Source organism: Nyctereutes procyonoides, unplaced genomic scaffold (assembly GCF_905146905.1).
Source record: "Nyctereutes procyonoides isolate TBG_1078 unplaced genomic scaffold, NYPRO_anot_genome, whole genome shotgun sequence".
Taxonomy (NCBI): domain Eukaryota; kingdom Metazoa; phylum Chordata; class Mammalia; order Carnivora; family Canidae; genus Nyctereutes; species Nyctereutes procyonoides.
Window position 1 is genome coordinate 7,663,855 of NW_026575035.1, and position 27,524 is coordinate 7,691,378.

The following is a 27,524-nucleotide window of genomic DNA, read 5'->3' on the forward strand; positions in this document are numbered from 1 at the left end:
GGTGGGGGGCGGGTATTTGAGCAGACATTTGACATTATATGTTTAATCCTTTGAAACCGGAGATCATCTTCTTCCACTCCCTGTATCACCTCATTTCATGTTTTATTCCTGAAAATGAACTTAGTGGATCATTTTCCTTTACATTTTTCTGGAACAATTCCAGATTTTTATGGCATTACAGAATCTGTCTCCAGCTAAAGGCATTCCATCAAGGAGACAGCCTTGGGGAAGAAGCGAGGGATAAATTACATGAATGAGTTAGTACAAAGCTGCTAATAAAACCTACAACACAGGTAAAAAGCAGAGGGTGTAATTTGCAGACAAAGTTATTTAGTACCATCTACCAAGAACTTAAAATAGAAAACACTTTAAAAGTATGTATTATTTATTTAAGTTGCTCAACCAAGTGAGGCTTAACTAAAGAGTAAAACAAAAACGGTTTCCAGCCCTGAGATTTATGTCTATCAATAATCGCCAACAAAGAATTGCTTTTTGACTTCAGAGCGTGTTTTCCCTGAAGGTTTGAAAGACACAGTTCTTGTAATGTATGAAATCGGTTTGACTTCATGACTTTTTATTTTTTATTGTCTTACTGTGATAGTAAAGAACTTTTTAGATCTTTTTTTTGTTGCCTGTCTCTCAAAAGAGTAAAGGAAAGTCCTCTATAAGAAGTCTGTGTGGGCAGCCCCGGTGGCTCAGCGGTTTAGTGCTGCCTTCAGCCCAGGGCATGATCCTGGAGACCTGGGATCGAGTCCCACATCGGGCTCCCTGCATGGAGCTTGCTTCTCCCTCTGCCTGTGTCTCTGCCTCTCTCTCTATCTCCTCTCTGTGTATTCTCATGAATAAATAAATAAAATCTTAAAAAAAAAAAAAAACCTGCCAGCACTACTTTAAAAAAAAAAAAAAGAAGAAGTCTGTGTATGAGAAAGGAAAAAAAAATAAACTTAATCTCTGAAATGTATTAGAAATCTTAGGTTCACAAGATACAGAAAACTTCATATTCCTGGTTTCTCGCCAAAAACCATAATAGCTTAAATGATTTAAGAGCATAAAATAAAAGGAAACTTTCAGGGTAGTTTTTGGTTAACAAAAAGAGTGAGGTGCAGAAAATGCAACACATTTGGAGAGAAAGAGGGAAGGAAATGGATGAGGAGTTAGTGGAGCACTTTGGGGGGGGGGGTATTGCTGAGTACCATTAAGCAGGCTCCTCTGCGGAAATCTGCTTTAACAGAAAGCAGAGCACAGTTCATTTTTTGAAATCCTCTCCCTAACCATTCATCAACCGGCTCTCCCGTGAAGCAAAGTGGCATTTTCCTGGGCCAGGGAAATCTCCTCGTAAAATGCAGCAGGAAGAAGGGATGTCGCTTTGGTCTTATCTCCCTGCGTCTAAGGGGCCTCTGTGGCCCGCGGGGGACTGAGGTCCCGGGGGAAGAAACAATACGACTTGCGGTTTTCCGGGCGAAGGCGCACGGGCGCGGCGGGGACTCGCGGGTCGCGCCGGGCGCCGCGGGCTGGGGCCGCAGAGCCGACCGCCCGCTGCCGACGGGAGCCGCGGGCGCCGGGGCCCCCCCGCCGCGAGCACCTGCCGCCGGGCCGAGTCCCCGAGGGGCGCGCGGAGAGCCGGGCGCGGGCTGCGGGGCGCCCCGCGGAGAGGCGCCCTCCCCGGCCGCGTGGGGGCCGCGCCCGCCCGCCCGCCCGCCCTGCGCGCTCCGAGGCGCGCCGCCAGGGCTGGGGAGGGGCGGCGCGGAGGGCGGGGGCCGCGCGCGGGGCAGGGCCGGGCCGGGCCGGGCCGGGCCGCGCCGCTGGGGCCGCCGCTCTCCGAGGAGCAGCTCCGCGCTGGGCGCCGAGGTGTGCGGGCGGCGGGCGGCGGGCGGGGGCGCGCTGGCCATGAGGACCCTGTGGATGGCGCTGTGCGCGCTGGCGCGCCTGTGGCCGGGGAGCCTGGCCGGCTGCGCCGACGCGGGGCGCTGCTGCCCGGGCCGGGACGCCGCCTGCTCCGCGCGCGGCTGGAGGTTGGACAGGGTGTACGGGACGTGCTACTGCGACCAAGCCTGCCGCCGCACGGGGGACTGCTGCTTCGACTACGCCAGGGCGTGCCCAGGTGGGTGGCGCGGCCGAGGGTGGGGCGCCGGCAGCCAAGGGGTGCAGGGTCCCCCCAAGGACCGCAGCCCCGGGGGATCCTGGCGCGTCCCGACGGCCCCTCCGGGCCTCCGGCTAGCCCCTCCATCCAAGCACACCTCCCTGCGGCCTGGGGCCCTCCAGCCTCCCTCATCCAGGTGCACTCGGCTTCCCCCATCCTAGAGTCCTCCAGACCCCTCCCTCCATCAGGTACACCTAGCTTCCCCTATCCTAGCCCCCCCCCCCCCTCCCTGGACGCTCCCCACATCCAGGGATCTCCCAGGCCTCTCCAACTAGACACACCACTGCGAAGCACCTCTCCCCACCACAGCCTGGATGGAAGGGACTGGAGCCGTCTGTTCTCCTGGAAGTTTGCGGGGTCCCGGAACTGCAGCCTGATAGGGACACCTCCCACCTGGAAAGGGGGCCTGTCAGGTTCCGCATGTCCATGCCCCCCACTTTCAGTCTGTTAACGCTCGGGGATCTCAGGGGCCTTGGGAGGGGTGATAAGGCAAGGGATGTGTCATTACCCACTTGGTGCCAAGGGCTGGCCCCGGTGGGTACTTCTGCAGAACAAGTTCTTGGAGGACTGCAGTGGTCCTCCCTTCTGGACTCCAGCACCTAGCACAGCCCCTTTCTCATCGGAGGTGTTCAATACACTCTTTGAATTCAGTTTTATCTCTGGAGTATGATAAGAGGTTTTGTCTCGGGTTTCCTATTATGTTTTCATCTTGCTGGTTTTCCTTTAGGGTCAGTCTTTTTCATCTTTCTATTTCCACAATATCACAGCCCCTGGTAAGGGCTCCATAGATGCTGTTTTAACTAAATTAAGAGATGTAGAGATGCTGAGTACAGTCCCAAAGAACAAGGTTTACCTAAGAGAAGCCAGCTCTCTTCTTGCTCCCTGCTGATCTCATCACCCCAAATGCCTCACAAATGTTAGGGTTGGACCTCAAGGATTCCTGTGTTGTGGTATCCTTGGCATCCTCTTGGGAGAGGAACCCTTGGGTCTCTGTAATTACTTGGGGGAACCCGATGCCCCATAAAGAGGAGCACTCCTCTGCCTCCCTGATGCTGGAAGAGGCCACCTGCCCCTGGCAAGGTATCACCCAGACCTGCTACTGAAAGAACACAATTGAAAAACATTAAGATTTTTTTTTTTTGATCCTGTTTGAAAGCTAATGATTAACCTGTGAATATCGATCCTCTTTTTGATAAGTTCTTTCCCAATCCTGCTTCAAGGTCCGGGTATTTTATTATTAAAGAAAGGTGAAGAGTCAGTTATTTAGGAAATGTGATGCCCTGGGTCCCAGGGTCCCCAAACCCCTCCGCCTCCACTGAGCATCAGACCGAAACACCTGTTTGCCTCAGTTACCTGGATCCCTGGAGCAAAGCCTCTCTCCCTAAGGCTGATCCCTAAGGCAGGATCACTCTCTCAGAGGTGACTTGCTTACATCTTAAAGGTAAATAGAGAATTCCTGTAGACCAGGCAATGTGCCCCAGTCTGTGGGAAGTGCAGGGATACAAAGGAGACGAAGGCATGGTCTCTGCTCCCTACAAGTTCATGGCAAGCAGGGGACTACACCTGCCAACCACCTGCGACATGCTCAGTGCCCAAATAAGGGATCCAGGAGACTAGACAGGGAAAACTCAGAAGCCCCAAGAGATTCAAGGAAGGCTTCCCAGAGGAAGTAATGTGCAAGCATGGTCCGGAGAATGAGCAAGAAGTCTCCAGAAGGGGAAGGACCATCCTGTGGTCCTTCAGCAGTCCCTGTGGGTGTCCACCTTCTGTGCCCGGAACTGGGCTCGCCTCAGAGGCTCCACCGGTGGAAGGACAGACGGCCACCACAGCTGTGGAGAGATTCAGGCACAGAAGAGGCCCAGGTAGGATGGACGTAAGAGAAGAACCGGCTTTCCAGTGAGGCCTCCGGCGCTGTGAGGGCTTGCAGGGTCCTCAGTCATTATTTGGTCACAGATACAATCCCTTATTTTCAGTGCAGGCGGTAGAAATCTTAAAACAGAGAGCCGGGGGATCCCTGGGTGGCGCAGCAGTTTGGCACCTGCCTTTGGCCCAGGGCGGGATCCTGAAGTCCCGGGATCGGGTCAGGCATCGGGCTCCCGGCGTGGAGCCTGCTCCTCCCTCTGCCTCTCTCTCTCTCTCTCTCTCTCTCTCTCTCTCTCTGTGTGTGTGTGTCTATCATAAATAAATAAATAAATCTTTTTAAAAAACCAGAGAGCCGATCACTCGGAGCGGGGATGTGTGGGGTTAGCAGGCCCAGAGGAGAGCTGCCCTGACGGCCCTGGGAAGGGCTCGGGGAGAGCCCCCCCGCAGCTGGTGCCCGGGGAGGAGCTGCGAGCGGCGGGCCTGGGACTGGAAACCAGGAGGAGGAGGGCGCCCACAGGAATCGAAGAAGGGGCACCTGCGGCCGAAAGGGGCCTCCCCTGGGGAGCTGGCCGAGGCCTGAGCAGGAGCGGCGCTGGGCCTAAGAGGCCCCTCGTTGGTGAATCCTCGGCGCCTGCGGTTTCTCGGGGGCAGAGGAAGAAAACCGAGACGGTTGGAAGTGGCCACGGGGAAGCGGAGCAGAGCTGAGCCTGGAGGCCGGGGGCTTCCCAGACCCGGAGCCGGGCCTTGGCGGGGCTGCCCCGGACTGAGTGGGCCCGAAGGGGGCTCGGCGACACCTGGACCCACGGCCGCGCTGCCGGATGTCGGGCTGCCACCTGCCGCGGGGCTTGTGCCTCGTTGTCCCTTCTTCCCCACTGTATCAGGATTGGGCAGCTCGGGGCCTGCCAGCCACTCCTTGGGCATAGAACCCGGGCTGCCCCCTAGGATCTCGTCTGCTCCCCCAGGGTTGTATTACCTGCTGATGCTGTCTGAAACCTTTTTGGCTGAAATCACTTTATAGGTGAGCCAAGAATGGAGCTGTGTCAGTAGAACTAAGAATGCCTTATTTCTCTTCCTTCTGATTTTTTTTCTTCTTTGTAAAGACATGGTTGTTGGTTTTGCTTTTTTTTTTTCTTCTGGTGCAGCTAAGAGAAGAAATACTGGAATTTCTTTTTCTAAATAGGACTTTTTTTTTTCTTTTTTTACCTAGTAAAAATAAAAATAAGTTATTAGAGCTGTGGAATTACCGAGCTGCCAAAAATATCTGTTCTGAAACGAATGGGCTCAGGCAAATCTCATTAGGATGTTGGTGTATGGGCTTCAACACCGATTATGTATCTCCATATCCCTCCCCGGCCCCCACCAAGAAAAGGAATAGAAAATTCTCCCTTGGCTGTGTCTGACCAGGGATGGGGAGAGGTAAGTAAAGGAGGGGACAGACCCAAGTTAGAATTTCTTAGAAGGCTCACTTATCAGGCTCACAAGGCCCCAGTCTCCAGTTCATCATCTGGGTTCCTAGAGTCTGCATTCTAAGATCATAGAAACAGTAGGCTGCATTAGATTTTTGATAAGCGAATTCAGGAAAGAGAAATACTTAGCCCAAGTGGGGCAGGACAAAAGTTGAGTAGCCTGTGTGAGCCAGTCTTTTCTGCTAGATTTACCGGGGAATCTAGGAAACTAACTGGCCCAAATTTGCTGACTGCACACCTGGAAGGAGAAGGAGCAAATGTACTGAAAAAGATGGGCTGCAGGGGTACCTGGGTGGCTCAGTGGTCAAGTGTTTGCCTTTGGGTCAGGTCATGATCCCAGGGTCCTGGATTCGAGTCCCACGTCAGGATCCCCACCGGGAGCCTGCTTTTCCCTCTGCCTATGTCTCTGCCTGTCTCTGTGTCTCTCATGAATAAATAATTAGAATCTTAAAAAAATATATACAGACTCCAGAACGCACCCAGAAGGATGTCACCATCCACAGTGATTTAGAAAGTGGAGGCTTTACTGGAACAGTGGCCCAAGAGACAGCATGTGGCTTCCCCTGCCTTTGTCTCTGTAGGAAAAATGAGGAGGGCCTGGCGCCAACATTCAACATGACTTGACTTTGCAGGCTTGGGCCGCAGCCCTGGTGTTCAGTGGAGGAGGGTAGAGCTGTCAACCCTTATGCAACATTTACTCTGTGCCAGGCACCTCACAGCTCTAGTCTTACTTAGGTCTCACAACCTACCGGTTGGTAATCAGAGCACCAGAAGGTTGGGAAATTTATCCAAAGCCCTATAGCTAACAAGTGATGGAGTGAGATTTGAACTCAGGAAGTCTTGAGTCCATAGCCCACACATTTAAACATTTTGTTTTCACCCTCAGAGAAACGAGACTTTATGAGAAGCTATGTACTTTGCAGGGCAGGCCCCAGATAAATATTTGGGAGAGTGAGTGAGCCTTCTCTGTCCTTCAACTGACACTCTTCAAGGGCAAAAAGTGTGTCGTGCTCCTCTTTACAATTCCCTAACAGCCATCATGGTGTCACTTAATTATGTTTGTCTAAACAACCTGAACAGTCAGTCCACCGAGAGGATGTTATAGCTTCAGTCAGAGGGCACTACCAGCTGGACTGTAGCCACCTGTCCTTTTATATATCACATTTTCCTTCCTTAACTACAAAAATATGTTTGTGGCAGACAATTTGGAAAATATAGAAATATACAAAAGAACAAAACAATTCACCTGGAAACTTACTACCCAGTAAATGCTTAAAAGCATAATTATCTTTTTGATTTGTATGCCCCTTTTTTCTGGGTTTATATGGTGTATAAAATTTTATTTCCTAATGAGGGAGTCCTTTTTATTGTCTCTCTAGGATTTCATGAACTTGTCTAGTTAATATCAAAAGAAAAAAAAACCCACTAGGGGCCAGATAACATAGTTTCTTTTTTTTTTTTTAAGATTTTATCTATGTATATATGTATGTATGTATGTATGTATCTATCTATCTATCTATCTATCTATCTATCTATCTATCTATGAGAGACACACAGAGAGAGAGGCAGAGATGTAGGCAGAGGGAGAAGTAGGTTCCCTGCAGGGAGCCTGATGCCTGCTGAAATCAGTCACAGGACCCTGGGATCATGCCCCGAGCCAAAGGCAGACGCTCAACCACTGAGCCACCCAGGCGTCCTGATAACATGGTTTCTTTCTTTCTTTCTTTCTTTCTTTCTTTCTTTCTTTCTTTCTTTCTTTCTTTCTTCTTTCTTTCTTTCTTTCTTTCTTTCTTTCTTTCTTCTTTCTTTCTTTTTCTTTTTTATAACATGGTTTCTGTAAGAAGAAGAAATAATCATTTTATTGGTGCTTTGGGGGGGCAGGTGGCAAATAGGCAGTGGGCAATGTAGTCTCATTTGATCTTCAGAGAAGATTTGATAAGATTTCTTAGATAAGGGGATTCATAAGGAAAGAGAAAAGGCCTATGACATTTAAAATCGTCTTATCATGAGATGTGTATGTGTATGTGCATGTGGTGAAGGGGCTGCTTTATTTTTATTCCACAGAATGTCAAGAAACCAAAGCTAGGCATACGTGGGACTGTTGTGGGTAAAGTGCAAGAAGAATATTTTCATAGGAATGACTAGGACTATTTGAACTTAACAACGTGAGGGAGAAAGCCCTTGCTCGTGGGTGGCCTTAAACTTTTAGGTGGGAAAGAGCCAAACAGGCAGGGCCAGATCCCTGATTAACCAAGGAGACACTGCATGAAAAGGAGCAAGGTTTTATATTAAGAAGAAATATCCCAAACTATAAGTACGACATGAAGGACTGGCTGTCAGCTCAATTTGTCGCTGTGTGTGTGTATGTGTGTGTGTAGCATCATCAAGAAGAATAGTAGAAAATGTTTTTTTTAGTTACCTTTTGGTACTTAAGACTGAGACTAGTGTGTATGGTTCTGGTTGCTCCTACTTATGGAGCCTGTGAATGGACCTGGAGGGGGCCCACTGGTAATTCTGAGAGGGGGAGTGGGTATAGAGAGATGGGTCCAGCAGCTGGAGTCATTACCCTAAAAAGTCCCTGCTGGAGGGAAGGGGACTTCCTGACAAATTAAATCCCTGAGCCGCAGGGATAAGATAAACATAGATTTTTTTTTTTTCTCACCATATTCTGAAATTCTTGAGTGAGGGAAATTTGGATCAAAAAGGAGGAAATACCACTCCCTGCCACTGATAATAAAATGAAAGAAGCTGGTACTCGCAGGAGACACAAATGGATTTAAAAGCATTGGGAGGATTTGTGGCTGCCAGGAGAGGCTGGGATCTATATATGCCAAAGGCGCAGAAAGCCACACTCCTTCCAGTGACACCGTTTGGGGCCACCGTGTTCCTGAGAGAACCCAGACAACTCTTGCCCAGGTTAAGAATTCCAGTATTTTTGGCTTTGAGAATTTTGGATTTTGCTCCTGTCCTTCCACTGGCTTTCCTTCCCACTCTAGAGCCTTAGGCAATTCTTTGGCTTCTAACTAATGATATGAGCAAATTTGTTTAGGAAGGAGGAGGAATGGGTCCAATGCCATTTCTTTTTTTCATTCGTTCATTCAGCAAATATTTATTGAGCACCATGTGCTAAGCACAAGGCACAAAATGAAAAACTCAATGACAATAAATAACACAAATAAATATGTAAAATATGTAATTGTCAATTGTGGAAATATTAGGCAGCAAGGAACACTGAACTCTGAGAGGAAGTAATTTTATGGTGTGGCAGGTGGGAGGCTGGAGGTGGCATTGGGAGACCACTTAGATAATCCACCCTTAGATAATCCCTGAGAAACCAATAATTCATCTGGGGCCTAATGGATGAGCTAACCCCAGCCATGCCCCACGTAGGAAGAACATTCTTGGCAGAGGGAACACACATACAAGGTTCTGAAGCGTGAGGGAGTTTGGCATAAGGAGGCCAGCGTGGCTGGAACTTGGAGCAGAGAAGGTGGTGGGAGGGGAGGGACACACACTGGGTTACACGGCATGTGATTTTATTCCAAATTCAATAGCAAACCACTGAGACAGTTTAAAAAGCCATTTATAAATTATTGTTATTATTATATTTTTGAAGATTAGTAGAAAATCTTTTAAGGTAATTGAACTTGGATATGACTGGATATCCCTGTTAGGACATGTGAAAATATGCTCTACTCTTGTTTTGTGTGCAGATTCCCTATTGAAATCTTTAACTTATTTCTCTGTTCTTGGTCATTCTCCTTGTGGTTGTGGTTTGGACATCTGATCACCAGAAAGCTCTTGAGGAAGGGGGAACTAGCCAAAATTTCAGAGAGGACTTGATAGTTCCTTGTACTCTGGATCTACCCATTATTTCACTTCCGAGTGAGCCGAGGGCCAGATGTGCCCACTGGGCCTAAGTCAGGAAATTAGGGATCTATGCCTCTGTTCTCTTCTGTGTCTACTTCCCCATCTCTGGTGTTACTACACTTTTTGGGACCACCTCCCAAATAAATTACTTGCATTGGAATCCACATCTCAGAGTTGGGAAACTCCACCTGAATATTATACCGAGTCTAAACAAAGGAAAAAAGAAAACAGCTTGCCGAGCATTCTGGCATCCATTAAACCCAGGCTGCTTTTTCTTCTAAAAGGGATGAGATGATGTCATTAAATCCTAACCATTAGGACATTGGGAAGCTGTGACTTCCCTGGAGTCAGGGATGATGACGTTGCTCACTAGGTCTATTGGCCTCCAGTGATAACCAGTGAGATGCAAAGATTGAGAAAGATCTGAACAAAGAATATTTTGACATGCTGGCTGTAGATATGAATACTAATGGAATAATTCAAAGGAAATTTGTGTCATGCAGCTGTAATGTATGACTTGGGCTGATAAATCTGTTAGAAGTTCCTGTACTTCCCCTGGCCTCCATGGCCAGAGATCTCTTGTGATTTATGGCGAATTGCAATCCAAACAATCAAAAGTTCACAAGTTAATCATGAATATAATCTTTTCTACAGAATAGGAATAAATACCTCAGATTCATCGTCCAACTCAAAAAACTTTTGTGGATACAAAATTTTTTTACTTGTATAATTCTGTGTGAACTTTTTTCATTTTGTCTTATAATGAAGCAGTCAAGATGATGTTCAGGACTCCTAATTTTCTTTATGGAGCTGTTGAAGTCATGGATTGGAAATATGAGACATAGCTATGTCCAAGGTAACCGATAGGAACAACAACTGATTCAGTGATACTGTGATTTGAGGGCATTAATTCTGGGTCAAACCAAGTGAAATAAGTAAACATTGCCCCTGAGACACAAATGTTGAAGAAATACCAGGAAACTCAATTCCGTCAGAAAACTGTCCCCAGTATCATCTCTTACCATACGGATAGTGTGTATTCAAACTGAGGCCCTATTCCTAAATTCTGAGTTAATGCCATGGCAACATTTTACTCTATAGTGATGTCCAATGTTAATCTTAGAAACAAGTGTCTCGTTTGCTTTTTAAGGTGTATTATTAAGTGTTGCTCAAGGCCAACACATCAGGACAAGACTAACTAGACTCAGGGATGAAGATATTTGGGTGACAGAGAGACTTGTTGGGAGACTTAAGCTTCTCAGCTCCTAGCTCTGCAGGCAATCTCTTTCTATGCCTCTGGCTCTATGGCTCCCTTAAATCATGGGATCACTAAAATTAAAGGATCCCTCTGATCTGCTTGAAATGGCCTGTTAACTGCTTTTCCAAAGGATGTGTGCCTGGCAGGTACCGGCAGCAAGTCTCATGTGCCTCATCCTTGCTTCCTCACCCACCTGACATGTGATGCCTGTGAGTTTTTAGATGATTAATAAAAGCATGTTTTAAAGCAGTCTGAAGTTTTTGAATTACTGACAGATGTTTATGTTGTATGTGACCCTTTTCATGTCAGGGTGAGCTGTGTGCTGCCAAATGATTGGTCTTCCAAAACCCATGAACCCTAAACTGGAGTGTGCTGAGAGGCCAAATGAGTTTTCAAGTACAAGCTGTCAGAAGCCCAAGTCAATATTTCAGAGACGTTAGAGTGCTCTCTTGGTGGAGACTCTGTAAGCTTGAAAGTATGAGGATGGTAGGGAAAGTGGGTCACATTTTGTGGGAAAGAAAGAGTTTTGCAAAGCCTCTCGTTCAGAGGTACATCTTTTGTTTTCTTCTTTTTCTTATAAACGGTTTCAAGTCCAAAGATAATTCCACTTAAAAATGCATTATGGTCCTTTTAAAAGATTTGTTAGGACTTTTAGTGGGGAAATTAAGTATGCAACCACATTGGTTTTCCAGCCGTGGCCAGAAAATTGTCACTAGAGCCAAATTCTTACCCCCGACTCTGCCCCTTCATGCGACCATGAGTAGCACTCTTCACCTCTGTGGGGTCTGGTTGCTTTTCTGCAAATTCCAACTCTCCTAGTTTAGGGGTCTAAGGGCCTTGGAGGATGAGAATCTAGCACCTAAGAGGTCTCACATCTAGAGATCCCTAGGTGTGGCCCTAAGCTATGTCTGATGGAGAGACACATTGGGGGTAAGAAGTGACTTGGGCACTTTCCCTTACATTTTTTTCCCTTGGGCACCAGGGTGGGCTCAGTGGTTGAGCTTGTGCCTTTGGCTCTGGTCCTGGGATCCAGTCCCACGTCACACTCCCTGCATGGAGCCTGCTTCTCCCTCTGCCTGCGTCTCTGCCTCTCTCTCTCTCTCTCTGTGCTTCTCCCGAATACATAAATAAAAATCTTAAAAAAAAAATTCCCCTTTTCGTTATCTACAATGAATATGTATTGCTGTTGCAGTAAACAACGTTCTGGGCAGGGGAGGGTGACGTTAAAGTCAAGGAAATGCAGGAACAATGATGGTATCTAAGCGCACAGAGTGTGAGGAAGGGCCGGAAAGCATCACTCCCTTGACTCGGGCGTGTGTGTGTGTGTGTGTGTGTGTGTGTGTGTGTGTGTGTGTGTGTGTGTGTGTCCCGGCTCAGACCCACCCTCCCGACCCCAAGAGCTGCCTGCCCGCCTGCCCCTATGAGGTGCGGGGGCTCGGCTGAGCATCAGGGCGGGGGGAGTGCAGGCCGGCGGCCCCGCTGTCCCCGCGCCCACCCCCGCCCCCCGATGCGCAGCGCTGCCGGGGTGGGGGGGCGCCCCGACCGCCGGCGTCGGCGGGAGCAGGGGCGCAGGTGTGGCCAGGTGAGCGTCCCATCCCGCCGCCGTGCTGTTTTTCAGCTCGCCCGTGCATCGTGGGGGAGTGGAGCCCCTGGAGCGGCTGCGGGGACCAGTGCAGGCCCGCGGCCCGCGTGCGGAGGCGCCCGGTGCAGCAGGAGCCCCGGAACGGCGGCGCGCCCTGCCCGCCCCTGGAGGAGCGAGCCGGCTGCCTGGACTACTCGACGCCGCGGGGCCAGGACTGCGGACGCGCCTTCGGTACTGGCGGTTCGGCGGGGGCGGCCGGGGCGGTCTGCGTGGCTGCAGGGCCTGCGGCGCGGGGAGCCGGGGCGCGGGGGCGCGGGGGGCCGGGCCTCCCTGCCCCAGCCCCAGCCCCCCAGCCCTCCGTGTCCTGCGGGGTGCCCTGGGGGGTGCTCTTAACCCGGTGGGGGCCCTGCTCCGGGGGGGGGGGCGCCCTGGGTGGGAAGGAGGACAAGTGCCTTGCGATTGTTAGCAAACTCAAGCTGGCGACAGAGGCCTTCAGGTAGGATGACGGTACTTCACCGGACACTAAGCGCCCATGAGGATTAACTATTCATCTTGCACTTTTTTTTTTTTTAACTATTCATCTTGCACTTTTTAAAAAATATTTCATTCATGAGAGAGAAGCAGGCTCCATGCAGGGAGCCTGATGTGGGACTCGACCCCAGGTCTACCAGGATCACACCCTGAGCTGAAGGCAGCACTAAACTGCTGAGCCACCCGGGCTGCTCTCATCTTGCACTTTTAATTCCTATGCAGTCAGGTACGCTTATCACTCGCACGTGTGAAAGCAACAGAAAAAGGATTAACGCCCGGGCAGCCCGGGTGGCTCAGCAGCTTAGTGCTGCCTTCAGCCCAGGGCCTGATCCTGGAGACCTGGGATGGAGTCCCAGGTCAGGCTCCCTGCATGGAGCCTGTTAATGCCTCTCTCTCTCTTCCCCCCGCCCCCCCCCCACTAATAAATAAATAGAATCTGTTTTTTTAAAAAAGGATTAACTCCTAAGCAGTGATAGATTATTCTCATAAAACACCTGTTCCTCCTCTCCAGCTGCCTGGATTGGGGCTGATGGGATCAGATTTGTGATCTGAAAAGATTGTCCTGGTTGTGGAGTGGCCCACGGAGGGGCCAGAATTCGGCTCCTGAAGGAGTCGGGAGCCATAAGAAGCTCACAAAGAAATGAGCAAAAAGGCCGGCACCAATGTGTTGATCTGGATGGAATCTGATAGAGCAAAACACTGACTTCTCAGGGTAACAAACATCAGGTGTTTTTCATAGGAACCTGGAAATTTTTATGCCAACATGATACTCATCAAGCCATTTTGCTCCTTTTTTTTTTTTCCACTCTAGCCACAAATATTTATTGAGAGTCTACTTGATGCCAGGCACTGGGCTGGGTGCCAGGGTTCCATTGGTGACATAAGTTGACCTGAGCCTGCTGTCATTTAGATCACAGTCTAGTGGGGAGAGGGGAGATGATAAATGATGCTCTTAGGGGATTAGTCCCAGAAAATTACAGTTTCATTTTGGTGGAAGTGGTACTAAATGAGTGAGTTGTTTGGAACTACGCGTGCGTGTAATAAGCTGATTTTCCCTGGTCTTGGGGGAGGAGCAGAACCACAGGAATGGGCAGGGAGACTTCCCTAAGGAAGGGTAGATAAGGCTGAGAAGTATAGAATTTTCCAGACAGAGACTGGCATGGTGAACCAGGTAGTCAGGTATAGCAGTTTGAAGGATTTGGGGGCTGATGTAGGAAAAACATGACCACAAGAGGGGGTAATATGCAATAAGCTATTTTGGGTGGTGCCTGGAGAGACTTGCATGAGAAGGGAAAGTCCAGAGGCTACAATGTGGGGGGACCACCATCCAGAGGGGGAGGAGAGGAATCTGCCAGGGGCTATGTGTCTCTTTAATGGCAACTAAGCAACATGGCTGGGGATCTCTGGGTCAGAGAGTTTTGAAGGGCAAATGTGGTACCAGCTTGGGGTCTTGCAACTATAAGGCTTTTTAGCTCATCAGTGGCCAGCAGATGCCAGGGAGAGTTCTGCATGGTATGTAAAGCGGAAGGGGCCTACATGGCTAAAAAATCTGCTTGTTTGGTGAATTTTAAAACAATTTGGGGGGTGCCTGGGTGGCTCAGTCAGTTGAGCAGCCGACTCATGGCTTCTACTCAGGTCCTGATCTCAGGGTGGTGGGATTGAGTGGGGCTCTGTGCTTAGCACAGAGTCTGCTTAGGACTCTCCCTCCCTCTGCACCTCCCCCATGCTCACTCAAGAGCTCTCTCTCAAAATAAATAAATAAATCTTTAAAAAAACCAATTTGGATGCATAAAAATTTGAGTTTGCTGCCAGTAGGCTTTGGAGCTAGCAGGTCTCAGCCTGCTGTGAGGAAGTAAACAACCTAGAGACCATCTTTGGCTCATTTCTGTAACACAGGGAAAGCACAAGGCCCGTTTGAGAAGTTGAAGGAAGGCCAGAGTCTGGGGAGCACAGACAGTGAGGTTGGCATTGAGAGGGGAAGCGTCTGCCCAGAGCTCTTGGTTTAGGATTTTGGTCTTTACCTTACAAGCCCTGGAGAGCCACCATAGCATTTTCTGATGTCCTCAGATATGTGATTTGAATAGATGCCTCTGGGGGCACCTGGGTGGCTCAGTCGGGTAAGCATCTGCCTTCTGCTCAGGTCATGATCCCAGAGTCCTGGAATCCAGCCCTACCTTGGGCTCCCTGCTGAGTGGGGAGCCTGCTTCTCCCTCTCCTTCTGCCTGCTGCTCCCCTGCTTATGTTCTCTCTCTCTCTCTCAAATAAATAAATAAATAAATAAATAAATAAATAAATAAATAAATAACATCTTGAAGGAAAAGAAAAAAGAAATGAAAGGAAAAGAAAAGATGGCTCTGGCAGAGGAGTAGCTAACGGAAGGGCCGGGATGGAGGCCTCTCATGGACACAGCAGTCAGATGAAGCTCCCTGGGAAATAATTTAGTGCTCACAGAAATGGTCACAAACCACATTCAGCTCATGCGCTCTGCAGAGCACTGTAGAAAAGGCCTGGGGAGGAAGTCGCTGTAGGACATTATTGATTTTTTGGATGACACTTAAACCTATGGTTGATCTATCTGGGAAGAAGATACTTTGCTCATCTATAGAGTTTGGCTGCTAGAAATTTTTTCTTTCTTTCTTTTATTTTATTTATTTATTCATGAGAGACACACAGAGAGAGCCAGAGACATAGGCAGAGGGAGAAGCAGGCTCCTGGGATCAAGCCCTAAGCCAAAGGCAGATGCTCAACCACTGAGCTACCCAGGTGCCCCTAGAAAGTATTTCTTAAGTACATTTGACTCCTTCGTGCTATGCAGACTGCTTTGCAGTGCAGTAGCTCTTTATAACAGCATAATATAGGTCACGGGCTAAGGGACAGGAAGGTCAATGAAGAGGATGATGCTATAGAACATGGGTCAAGGACACCAGGGAGCACTGGGCCCACACCCTGCCCCCTGGGGTTCTCATCTCTGCGTGGAGTTGCCCACTCCTGTGTCCTCTGGGCAGAGCCCCCTGTCTTCCTCCACAGGTCTGTCCTCCTCCCCAGGTCCTCATGTTCCCAAATTACCCCTCTCATCCACCCCTCCCACCAAACTCCAGTAAGAGGATTTATATATAAAGTAGCAGCCTTCATATGTGACTCCTCAGAAGACCAACAGGAGGTATCTGTACTCAGTGGCCTTTCCTCATAAAATCCAGCTGGGGAAGAGGAGAAATCTGTATTTGGGGACGGGGCACTGGCATTTACAGTCCAGCCTTCGGTTCCTGAGATGCACTTTCCTACTGTAATGTCTTGGAAATGATGACCGCGGTCACAAACGGGTCAGGGAAGACAGGACCCCTCAAATATTCCAGTCTGGTGGTTCCTTACGTGTGGTCCCCAGCCAGCAGCATCAGCCTCACTTGGGAAATTGTTAGGCAAGTTCCTCGGCCCCATGAGATCCGGGTCGCTGGAGCTGGGCCCGGCACTGTGCTTGTAACAAGGCATCCAGGGGACTCTGCTACTCACTGAAGTTCCAGAACCGCTGCTGTAGCCCAAGTATGGGGGCACGGTTCTTCCCTCAGCCTCTGACTCAGAGCTGGATCACCTAAATGGCACTTTCCTGAAGGCAGAAGCTCCCAAATGCAAAAGAGGGGTTTAGTCAAGAAAATGTGGGGTAAATCAGATTATTTTCACTAACGAAGAACTTCTCAGAGCCTTTACTATGCTAATAAGCATTTTCATTCTACAAGAGGGAGATAAGATAGGGGATGTTTTCCCACCTTACTTGATTAAATGACCCTTTTTCCAAGGGGATCTCATTGACTCACTAGTGTTCTGTGGAATTCACCTGGGAAAAAGATGGACAACGAAAAGGGAAATGCGAACAGTGGCGTGAGAATCTCATTTGGTGGATTGCCCTGAGCCCTGTGTCACCGCAATGCCCATGCATTCAGTTATCCGTGTCATTTATTGAAGATTCACTGAGCATCTACTTACAGCCAGTGCTGTGCTAGGTTCTGGAGATACAGACTCAAATAGCAAACATATTCCTGCTAATTATAGCTCGGGGTGACGAGCGACTGCCATGGTGGAGGGATGCACAGGTTGGTGCAGAAGCACAGAGAAGGGGCACCCTCCTCCACCCGGGGCTCTCAGTTCTGCTGCGGGGCCACCGGTTACCGCCCCCCCCTCCACCAGCCTTCCTCTTCACAGGGCAGTAGCCTCTGATGCCTGGGGTAGCAGCCCCTCACATCTGCAGGGCAGAGAGCTCTTATGGACATCATTGATTCAGTGTTCATGGCCATCCTGTAGGAGAGCATATTTGCCTCCCACAGCTACTGTCACAAGTTACCCCCAACGCAGTGGCTTACAGTGACTCAAATTTATTGTCTCAGGGTTCCGTGGGATAGAAGTGCAACCCAGGCCTCCTCCTTGGGCTAAAATCAAGGTGTTGGCAGGGCTGCGTTGCTTTGCGGGAGGCTCTGGGGGAGAATCCATTTCCTTGTCTTTTCCATCACCCAGGGACGGTCACATTTCTTTCCTCCCAGCCCCTCCTTCTTCACACCCAGCTACCTCGCATCTCCCTGCTTTCTTCTGTAGTGACACCCTCCTCTTCCCCTTTGAAGGACCCTTGTGCTTACACACAGCCCACTGAGAAAATCCAGGGTAATCTCCCCGTTTTAAGGTGAACCGAGTAGCGGCCTTCATTCCATCTGCAACTTTAATTCTTCTTTATGAAATAACATATTCGCAGGCCCGAGGGATGAGGATGTGGAAATCTTCGAGGGGCCATTATCCTGCTTACTTGGAAAGGGGACAGCCTCGTTATCCTTGAAACCAAAAGGACATTGGAGCTCAGAGAGGTGACAGCATTGGTGAGGGACTTCCAGAATCTAAACCTGGGTCTCAGGGCTCTGAATCCTGTGGGCTTTTTCCCCTCTTGATATTGCTTTGCTGCTCCTGTGATCATGAGAGCTAACATGGCAATTACAGGTTCTGGTAACTAAGTAGAAAGAGGAAGACTCGGAGAGGCCCGTGAATAAAACACGATCACTGAGGCTGTCTTATTAACGATCAAGTAGCCACCAGATTTCCCCCATTTCCTTAAATGCATATCGTGATTGTACGGTTTTCATTAAGTAAATCCAAGAGGCCATGTTATTGTATTAGTTGTACATCCTGACTTCTCCCAAAAGAAGTTGTCACCTTTTCATTCCGTTCCCTTGGACACTGTATCTACAGACCAGTGGTTCTAAGCCTGCTTTGGGGACACCCCACTGTGTCAGAGGGCTTGATGAAATTCTCTAAGCAAATTCAATGTACTTTCATGTTCAAAGTCAGTATGTGCCGCACCATGCTTTTAGAAGTGGAGTTGTTATAAAACCGAACAATGGGAGGCTGATAGGACGCCAGAAAAGCTGGCAAGTGGCCTCTTAACAAAGAATTATTACATCTGAATATTGTTGCCAGGAAGGGAGAAGGCGGTGGGGGGAGTAGCTTTTATTGAGAGCCTTTGTCCCCGGGCTGTGTTCCTCCACACCCAAGCAGCAATGGGGCTGAAGGCAAAAGTAACCTCTACATCACTTACCACTCTTAAGTAATGCAAATTGAATTCAGGGGAGGCATTAAGAAGTCGTGCTGGTTCAGAGACCTCCAGGCAATCTGGCTGCCGGTCTGTTTTCTGAGCACTCCTGTTCAAGGAGGACGTGGCCCTTGTCTCAGGAGAATTTGCCACCGAACCAGGCCGGGGCTCGAGGCGGCAGGACACACAAGACCCAAGCCCCGGGGTTACTGGCTTGCTTTTGTGGTCAGTCGTACCCACGGAGGCTGGCGCGGCATGTGGACAGCGGACCTCGAGAACCAGAGGCAGGGGCAGCCCGGGTGGCTCGGCGGCTTAGCGCCGCCTTCAGCCCAGGGCCTGATCCTGGAGACCCGGGGTCGAGTCCTACGTCGGGCTCCCTGCATGGAGCCTGCTTCTCCCTCTGCCTCTCTCTCTCTGTGTCTCTCATGAATAAATAAATAAAACCTTAAATTAAAAAAAGAAGAAGAAGAAGAACCAGGAGCAGCTATCTTCCGTGGGGGGTCCTTGCTGCATCATTCGCTGTGGATCTTCCTTTCATTTCACTGCTGTGAGCCTCGGTGTTCTGATGAGAACCCCTCATCAGGGCACCTGCAGGGGCTCAGGATGGAGGCTCACAATGTCCCCTTTCCTCTTTCATTTTTTAAAGATTTTATTTATTTATTTTAGAGAGAGAGAGAGAGCACAAGTAGGGGGAGCAGCAGATGCTCAACCAACTGAGCCCCCCTAGAGCCCCCCTCCTTCTCTTTTAATGTTGCTTCATATTAAGGACAGTGGTTAGGGACAGAAAGGGAACACGGAGCAGGATTTAGGCAATTCATAGGATATATGCTGCATAAAACAGTGACACATCGTGATCCCCGTTAACGATAGTCTCCAGGCAGCGAGGAGCATGGTTTCAGAGATGCGGGCTGACACGGCCGTGTTTAGACAGGAGCCTTGAACATGTTCCTTAAATTCTCTGTGCCACAATTTCCTCATCTGTGGAATGGGGAAACAGTAGGACCTATCCCAGAGGATTGCTGTAAGGAGTAAATGCATGCACGCATGAAGAGTGCTCAGCATTATGCCTGGAAACTTAGAAGTGCATCCTTGTTAGCTTTCATCATTATTATTATAGGAATTTTGCTAAGGGTTTTATATCAGATGCCCTCCACCCCCTAAACTCATTTTCTCGCCCCGCCCCCGAGCTATATATTAAATGCATCGCCTTTGACCTTCTGTAGTAATATATGCGGTACAAATAAGGAGATCACATAAATGTTTTGAGCTAAAGAAACACATCCTGAAAATTTCATAGTTTGACTGGTCCCATGCCAGGTGGACTGAGCAGCAATTGTATTCTTCACTTACTGAATAGACTCGTTAAATGCGTCAGAAGAACAGAAATGGAAACAATACGTGGGAAAGCTAAAATTCTTTCGATGTTTGTGTTCCAGATAATTAGAGCTAAGAGAAACAGTAAGTTCCTAACATACATGCGCTCACTTGTTCTTTCTGACTCTGTCTACCGATTTGGGAAATTCCAAATGGAGCTGTCCACCTCCGAAAACTGAGTTGTTTTTATTTATTTATTTATTTATTTATTTATTTATTTATTTATTGTGAAAAAATCTTTAAGAAAAAAATTTAGTTAACAAAAAAATTTAACAAGTTTCACTTAGCAAGATACACCCAAAAGGAAATCACAGTACAAAGAAAGTTTGAAGTCAAGGCCTCACCAATTCCTACAGTATTAATAATGTGTCTCAATTTCCAAAACTATCTTTTTAAAAGCTTAAACTTAATCTAAAAAGATTTTTAAAATAGATTAGAATGAACAAAGAGGAGAAATGTTCCTCTTTGAATCAGGGATCTAGCACCTTGAGTTTAAAAACAAACAAAAAAACACTTCTCCCCAATGTGTTCACAGTGATGTGGTGTAAAAGATCATCCATTTAATGTACTTAAAACTACTCTTAAACTGGTCACAGGTAGAAGTGGCATGTTCTCTGGAAAACAATTAATTGTGTTTGTGCAGCAAGGAGGAGTCTCACAGCTGGGACTCTGAGGGCCTGTGCTAGAGGTGAGTAATTTTCATACCAAGGAGATTAAGCACCAAGCTATCTGTGACAGGAATGATACCTGCAACTCCTAGAAGCAGGTGGCTACCAGGTATTAGGCCACTCTGGTCTAAATTCCCTAGGAATACCAAAAGGCCTCCCTGAGAAAATCTAAAAAAGAATTAGGGCTGCCATCTTGTGGCCATAAGGAGCTAGTAAGGAGCCAGGTCAAATGAACGTGTGGGCTTGCCACGGTTTTGCAGCTATTTCCCTCGTGCCATTTTGCTCACGTTGGTGGTGACTTTGGCATCCCACCAGCCAACATCAGCTGGTCGCCACCCTTCCTGGGGCGGTCCAGTTTCTGAGACGAAAGGTAGGAAGGACCGTTGAGCCGTCTCAGCCACAAGGCTCAGTGGCGGAACAGAAGACCACAGGGAGGTAGCACCTGTGTGCCTTGGTGGCAGTTCTGAGACATCATTCACTCACTCATCAAGCATGCTTACTAAGCGTGTAAATGTGTGAGGGCCACAGTGATGACCAGGGCAAAGCCTTGACCTTCCTTGAGTTGACAGCAGGGCGGCATTGGGGGGCCATCTGGAGGTGCTACACTGTACTTAGCAGCAGACGCCTCCCCACACTTAGGGGTGAAGAGGAAGGAGACACACAAGCAAAATCAGTGAAAGAAGAGAGCGGAGGAGGGAGGGAAGGATTCCTGGCTCCCTTTCTTCTCTCTGGTCCAGAGCTGCGGAGTTAGGTTGGGGCTGGGGACAGGGAGGGGGAGGGGACCAATCTGACTTTCCTGCTCACAGGCTGAAAGTTGGCGTGGGGAGGATGCTGTGCTGGCCGGAACCAGGCAGTCCTCCTGAGGCCACGTGCAGGTGGGGAAGCTTCCAAGCTGGGGTTGCAGAGATCTGGGGCCCGGGTACACTCACACCTCCTCCCTTTTTTCTCTCCTCCCTTTTTTTACTGCAGTTTTCTCCTTTTCACATTTCCTCTCTCTAGGTGTCTTTTGTTCTCCTTACATCCCCTCTTCCCTCTCTTTTGTCTTCTTCCTCCTTTCTCCCTCCTATTCTCTAATTTTATTCTTCCTATTTTTCCCTTTTCTCTTCCTTTCATCTTTAAAAATCTCTCCTTTCCCCATGAGCTTTTTCCCCGTGATTTACTCGCATCTTTTCTTACCTCCTCTTGGTTTTTGTTCCCGGTTCCCCTTCCTTCCCTTTCAGACAGTGTCAGTTTATTACCAAGGACAAGCCTGCTTGTCAGTCCTGCAGTCCTCCCTGCCCATTGGCGAGCACACAGATTTTCCTCCAGCTGGGTTCTGGGGACTCGGGGGGGGGGGGGGGGGGTGGGTAACTTGGCCCCCGTCTCTTTCCTGGTGGTGTACCGTGCGTGGCCCCTTGCACTTAGGGATGGGGGTGCTTGAGACAGGATTGACACCAAGTTTGGGAAAGGTCGTTCTGGGCACTTTTTTTGGCTGCATGTGTCCAATGCCCTTCTCTCTTTCCTAGTCCCTGCCTTTATAACTACCTCTGCATTCAACAAGGAGAGAACAAGACAAGCCGCCTCTCCACAGTGGTCTACAGACACAGAGGATGCCGGGTAATTTGGGGTTTTTGTTTTGTATTGTTTGGTTTGGGTTTTTCAGCTTATACTTTTCCGGTGGTATGGCCTGGTCGGCCCACGAAGCTCATCTGGGTGGGATAAGTTTTCTTCTCTTACTTGTTCATTGACTTTGGGGAAAACGTGACTCCTTACCACAAAGCTGGGACTTACCTGTCTCTCCTTTGTTTTTGTGGGGCCACCAGGATTTGTCTCTGAGGTCCTATCAACAAGAAACACGCTATATAAAATGAGGATATCACTTTATCAGTTGTACTAAGGATGTTCCTCTTACAGGATTTAGGAGAATTCAGGCTCAGACTCTAGCACCTCCTGTGTTTGGTGAATTTGAAAGTGGCCCACACCTCAGCTCTGAGGAGTTCTTTCAAGACAGAAGGCACAGGCTGGGAGGGACCTCCACGCTTACTTGAAGCCTGCACTTCAGCGGTCAGCACAGGGACACCAGGCAGCTGCAAGTTCAGGCCCCCACACTGCCAGGCACTAGCCGTGAGACCTTGGATACGGGGTCCCACCTCAGTTGTTCTTCTTGAAAAATGAGAATATTAATGCCTACCACATGGCGTTGCTAGGAGAATTTAATGAGAAAATAATGAAGAGACGTCTGGGTTAAGCTGTCTGACTGAAGCTGATTGAAGCTGCGTCATAGAATTTCCTACCTCAGTACCAAAGGTACCGAGTAAATGGCCTATTGCTCTTAAAGCTCTTTGAAGCAGACTCGCCAGTCGCTTTCCATCTAACCTAGGACAGCTCAGAATTCTATGGACAAGAAACTAGCCCACTGGAGCTTAATTAGAACCGAAAACACCACATGTGGAAATTTTACTATGTTTTGCTTCCCTGAAGAATTGTAAAATGGTGTTGCTTTTTTAGTACAAGACTCTAAAATATTCACCCCTGTCTGGATGCTCCCCCCACAGGCCTTCAGTCTAGTCACTTACAGTGCTAGGGAGTTTTACAGTTCAGTGGAAGGTGACACTAGCCTCTGTCACAGAAAAATGTCTCCAGCTTCCCATTTCCTTTTATCTATGATGCCCTATATAACTTTGATGCTTGGATTCAAGTCCAAACTCCTCCTCATTAGCCCAGATCATGCAGGTGAGCCAGATGGGGAGCATAGGGAACGCCCCCGGGAACGTCTATGGGGCAGAAAAGCTCTGGTGCCAGCTAGGGCACTGATAATAATAAGCAAGTTCTTACTTGATTTCTATTCTTTATTAGCAAAGTTATTAGGGGCTATCTTCCTACTGAAATGTACTTTTTATACACAATTTGGTGGTCAGACTTGATAGGAAACAGGATATCCAAATTTCTGCAAACTTATGGATTGGAAAAGAGCCATAAGTTTCACTCTAGTTGCCAGTCAGACAACGTCCATCATCGTATGGACGTTCAGCAAATGAGAAACTTTACAAGGCATTCTGTGACTGGCGCGTAGCTTGTGAAGATGCACCGCACCACTGCCTTCTCCAATCTGTCAAATGTCCTTGGGGGTTGCAGGCTTCCTAAGGCTTTTTACAGCGTTAGCCTATCTCTAATGACACCCCATGAAAGTGTTGCATTTTTTGCTCTAGATATTGTATGGAGTTCAAGACAGAGTCATTGACTCATCACTGTGCTCTGGAAAATCGCCCTCTGACTCGATGGATGCAGTATCTCCGAGAGGGGTACACAGTGTGCGTTGACTGTCAACGCCCAGCTATGAATTCTGTGAGCCTTCGCTGTTCTGGAGATGGCCTGGACTCTGATGGGTAAGGAAGAAACATTGGTTGAAGGACTTTTTTTTTCTTTTCATTTGGAGAGATCTATCCTGTGTCCTGAACAGCAGACTATTATGTAACATATCAGGGTATAGTTTGAGAGTCAACATACCAAGGAGAACCTTGTCTAGCAATTCCTGAATCCAGGGCCCAGTTTACATTATGGGACTCAGAGGCTCTATGGCAGAGATGAGGGAATAAATTTGGATATTGGGGTTCATATCATTCTCCCAAAGGACCATTGAAACCTGATCACTCCAAAGCCATGTTTTGAAATTCAGAACCTCTTGGGATGGTGATTTAAAATATACAGATTCCTGAGCCCCATATGAGACAAACTGAATCGGTATCTTTGGGGGTAGATTTTTAACCATCTTCTAGGTCAGGAGTTGGTGGAGAGTAGACACTTTCAACTTTGTGGGCCATATGGTCTCTCTAACTACTCAAGTCTGCCCCTGTAGCATGAACACAGCCACAGACACTATGTGAACAGGTGACATAGTGTTTTGGCTTTATTCTAATACTGTATCTATGGACAATAAGATTTGAATTTCAGGTGATTTTCATGTGTTGTGACTTTTTAAAAAAAAAATTTCTTTCAGCTCTTTAAAAACAAAAAAACCATTCTTAACTCACAGACCATACAAAAACAAAGGGTGGGCTGGATTTGGCCCAAGGGTTGTGGTTTGCTGACCCCTGCCCAGATGATTCACTCCCATAGCAGTGTTTCAGAACCATTGCCCAATGGGGACAGTCATAAAACCATAGCCGAGATGGTGGTGGGCTCATCTTTGCAGGATCAGAAACCTACAGAAATCTATAGATTGTCCAAAAGAAGTTACCCTGAAAACATTTTGTCACCCTGAAAATCTATCCCAGTCTGTACATTTATCAGTTATATCTGATAACACTCTTCCTAAGACTAGACTTCATGCTGGTCAGCTATTGGACAAAGACCAGTTTTACTCACACATGGATTATGGTTTTGTTTTCTGTTTTTTTTTTTTTAAGATTTTATTTATTTATTCATGAGAGACACACAGAGAGAGAAAGGCAGAGACACAGGCAGAGGGAGAAGGAGGCTCCATGCAGGGAGCCTCATGTAGGACTCGATCCAGGGACTCCAGGGTCACACCCTGGGCTGAAGACAGGTGCCAAACCGCTGAGCCACCCAGGGATCCCCGATTAACTATATCAGGTGGAACTGGTAAAAATACGAATTAGAATGTAAAATATGAACCTTTCCAGCTAGTCATTATTCCCCACAGTATATTTTAATATTTAATAACTTGAATTTATGTTTGTTAGTCACTTGTGCCTAATAGCCTTTGTAAGGAGTACACCATATGAACAGCAAAGTAGGTAAGACATGCATATCAAATCAAAACGAAATCTTTAGACTTAATATTTTTCTGAATATCTCATCCATATTTTGTCGTTAAATGAATTTGTAATTTAATTCGTACCCAGAAAGTACCTTAAGCCCTGGCTGAAGCTCCAATGACTTTAAAAATATTAACTTCAACAATCTGGCTTTGCTCTTCCTGCTTCTCCCGTTCTTTCACTATGGAATCAAAGAGTTGAGGATTCAAGAGCTCATTTGGGTAGACCTCTGTAATTTAAATATACACGAAACAGGAGCTATGTTCCTTTATGTAACACTTCATATATTCAGATCAAGTGAGAGAGATGAATACAGTAACCTCAAACAGTTCTCTCAACAAGAGCGTATCCTCAAAAAGGAGATTAATTTGTAACTTGTTTTGATGGAACCCCTAAGGAGGGAAACTCAGTTTGTGATCCTTTCCTAATTTCAATTTTTAATGCACTTCAAAACTTCTGGTATGATCATTCTTTAAGCAACACCAAAACACTTCAACGTATGATTCTGTAAAATTAGAATTTTTTTTGGTTTGCTTTCAGCATTAACTTTTTCAAAATATCGTTTCAGAAATCAAACTCTCCATTGGCAAGCAATTGGCAATCCTCGGTGTCAAGGAACTTGGAAAAAAGTTCGGCGGGTAGATCAGTGTTCTTGTCCAGCTGTTCACAGTTTTATTTTTATATAGATGCAATATGTCTAGAATGTGTTCGTAAACATGCTACACATTACCATGTCATGTTCAGTACTTCAAAAACCATTTGGCCAAAGTCCCTGAACACATGCCATTGCCAGAATCTGAAGAGAAAGAAAATTCGCGGGCCGGTTCTCAAGATGTACAGTACCTTTGTTTTTATTTTCACTGCATTGAAGACCCATTCTAAAGGTTCCTGTAGTCTCATGTCCATGTCCTATGGCTTCGTGTCCCTTCATACAAAGGTGGCCCACACAACACAGAATACATGTCTGTTCGCACTAAAATCACTACAATATGGTCCATTTATTGGTAAGTTGTCACTGAAGGGTATCCATGCTTTGAATCTTGCATTCCTTCTTTCTATTCTGTAATCTCTTAAAAACTTCTCACTTTAAAAAATGTGTACAGATATATATATATATATATATATATATATATACTCCCACACATACATTTCCCATATATTATTCCATAAATTGTGAAATGATTTCAAGAAAAAAGTCACAAATAATTTTCCACAGGATGAGTTATTTAAGATTTAGTAGGTGTTTTGTAATGAAAAAACCAATGGTTATGTTAAAAATGCTTTTTTTGAAGAAGAAATTTTCTTTGGTTAATTGAGAAGACCAATCAAATGTTCATTTTAGGTCAATCCAAGTTCCTTAAACGCTATAATTTTCATGAAGGGAATTTTGGGACCAGTGAAGGACACGATGCTTTAACTATGAAAATTTTACCGTCATTAGCATCTAAGATTGTTTTGTAGGCTTAAAACTTGAAGTTGACTAAAATAATCTTTCAGCTTTAAGCTTAAACTAACTTCAAGGTTAATTGAAGTAAATCTACTACTTTTTTTCTACAGCATACATTTTCTTCTAACTGGGGTGCAAGGTAGAGTTATAAATTATGGAAGACATGGATTTTATTACGTATGTGGTGATCTCACACACAGGAAGTATTAGTCTTCTTCTTTTATGATTGGAAAACCAGTGAACCAGAGAGAAAGTGGCTTACGGATGGGTTATTTTGCTGGTCAGCCACAGAGACCAATCTTAGTTTCTCATCCAGGACTCCGCTTCAACAGAAAGCCTGACTATGCCAAAGACAGCTGTGAAAGCTAAGCTCTTTTCCGTTCTGAAACAAATAATAAGTTTAGGGTGTTTTCTCTGGAGAGCTGCATCTTAAAATCTAAACCCTTTCAGTCTCATTTGTATGAAATATTATTCACTCACAAATGATTTACTAAAATACATATTTCTTGGTACTTATCAAGTAATGGCAAGAATGACACTAGCAAACTTAATAGGGCCAGGAAAGTCCCTAGTATTTAATGCTGAGAGTAGCAATATTTCTGACTATGTATTCACTTAACTGTCAGAGTTGTTTTTATGGTAAATTCTTCAGAGATTAATAATAAAATTTGAGTCTCATCAAGGTAAGGATCTTAAGCTACAAGTTCAGTATTAACATTTCAGGACTATTTCTAACATTTGTAAAGCAAGATTTTTGAAGATTATACCTGGGTAATTTTAATGTTACTTAACATTTTTATACCAGTTAATAAACTCTCTGTTCACATTTTTAAGAGATCTTTACTTGTTTGACTAGAAAATACCCACATTTCCTGGACTGGACAGGGGATGAGCAAAATTTCCCCAAAAACCAAATTTAAAAAATCCTTCAGAATTGATAGGGATACATATGGAGACTATCAGCCATAAAGCTATGCTGTATTTCTGGTTTCAGGGTGTGTTATA

At 47.0% G+C, this 27,524-nt stretch overlaps 1 protein-coding gene across 1 annotated transcript; it reads left to right on the forward strand.

Moving 5' to 3' along the window:
- Nucleotides 1-1,801: 1,801 nt before the first annotated feature.
- SBSPON (somatomedin B and thrombospondin type 1 domain containing) lies at nt 1,802-27,352 on the forward strand. Its single transcript, XM_055318354.1, has 5 exons — nt 1,802-2,101; nt 12,216-12,410; nt 21,821-21,911; nt 23,504-23,680; nt 25,641-27,352. The coding sequence occupies exons 1-5, from the start codon at nt 1,888-1,890 to the stop codon at nt 25,756-25,758; spliced, it is 795 nt and encodes a 264-aa protein (XP_055174329.1). The 5' UTR covers nt 1,802-1,887; the 3' UTR covers nt 25,759-27,352.
- Nucleotides 27,353-27,524: the final 172 nt, after the last annotated feature.

Bases quoted from the DNA above. Each gene is read 5' to 3' on its own strand.
- SBSPON (XM_055318354.1), top strand. From the start codon at position 1,888: ATGAGGACCCTGTGGATGGCGCTGTGCGCGCTGGCGCGCCTGTGGCCG. The intron at 12,411-21,820 runs GTACTGGCGGTT...TCTCTTTCCTAG, and splicing joins GGACTGCGGACGCGCCTTCG to TCCCTGCCTTTATAACTACC. The intron at 21,912-23,503 runs GTAATTTGGGGT...TTTTTGCTCTAG, and splicing joins ACAGACACAGAGGATGCCGG to ATATTGTATGGAGTTCAAGA.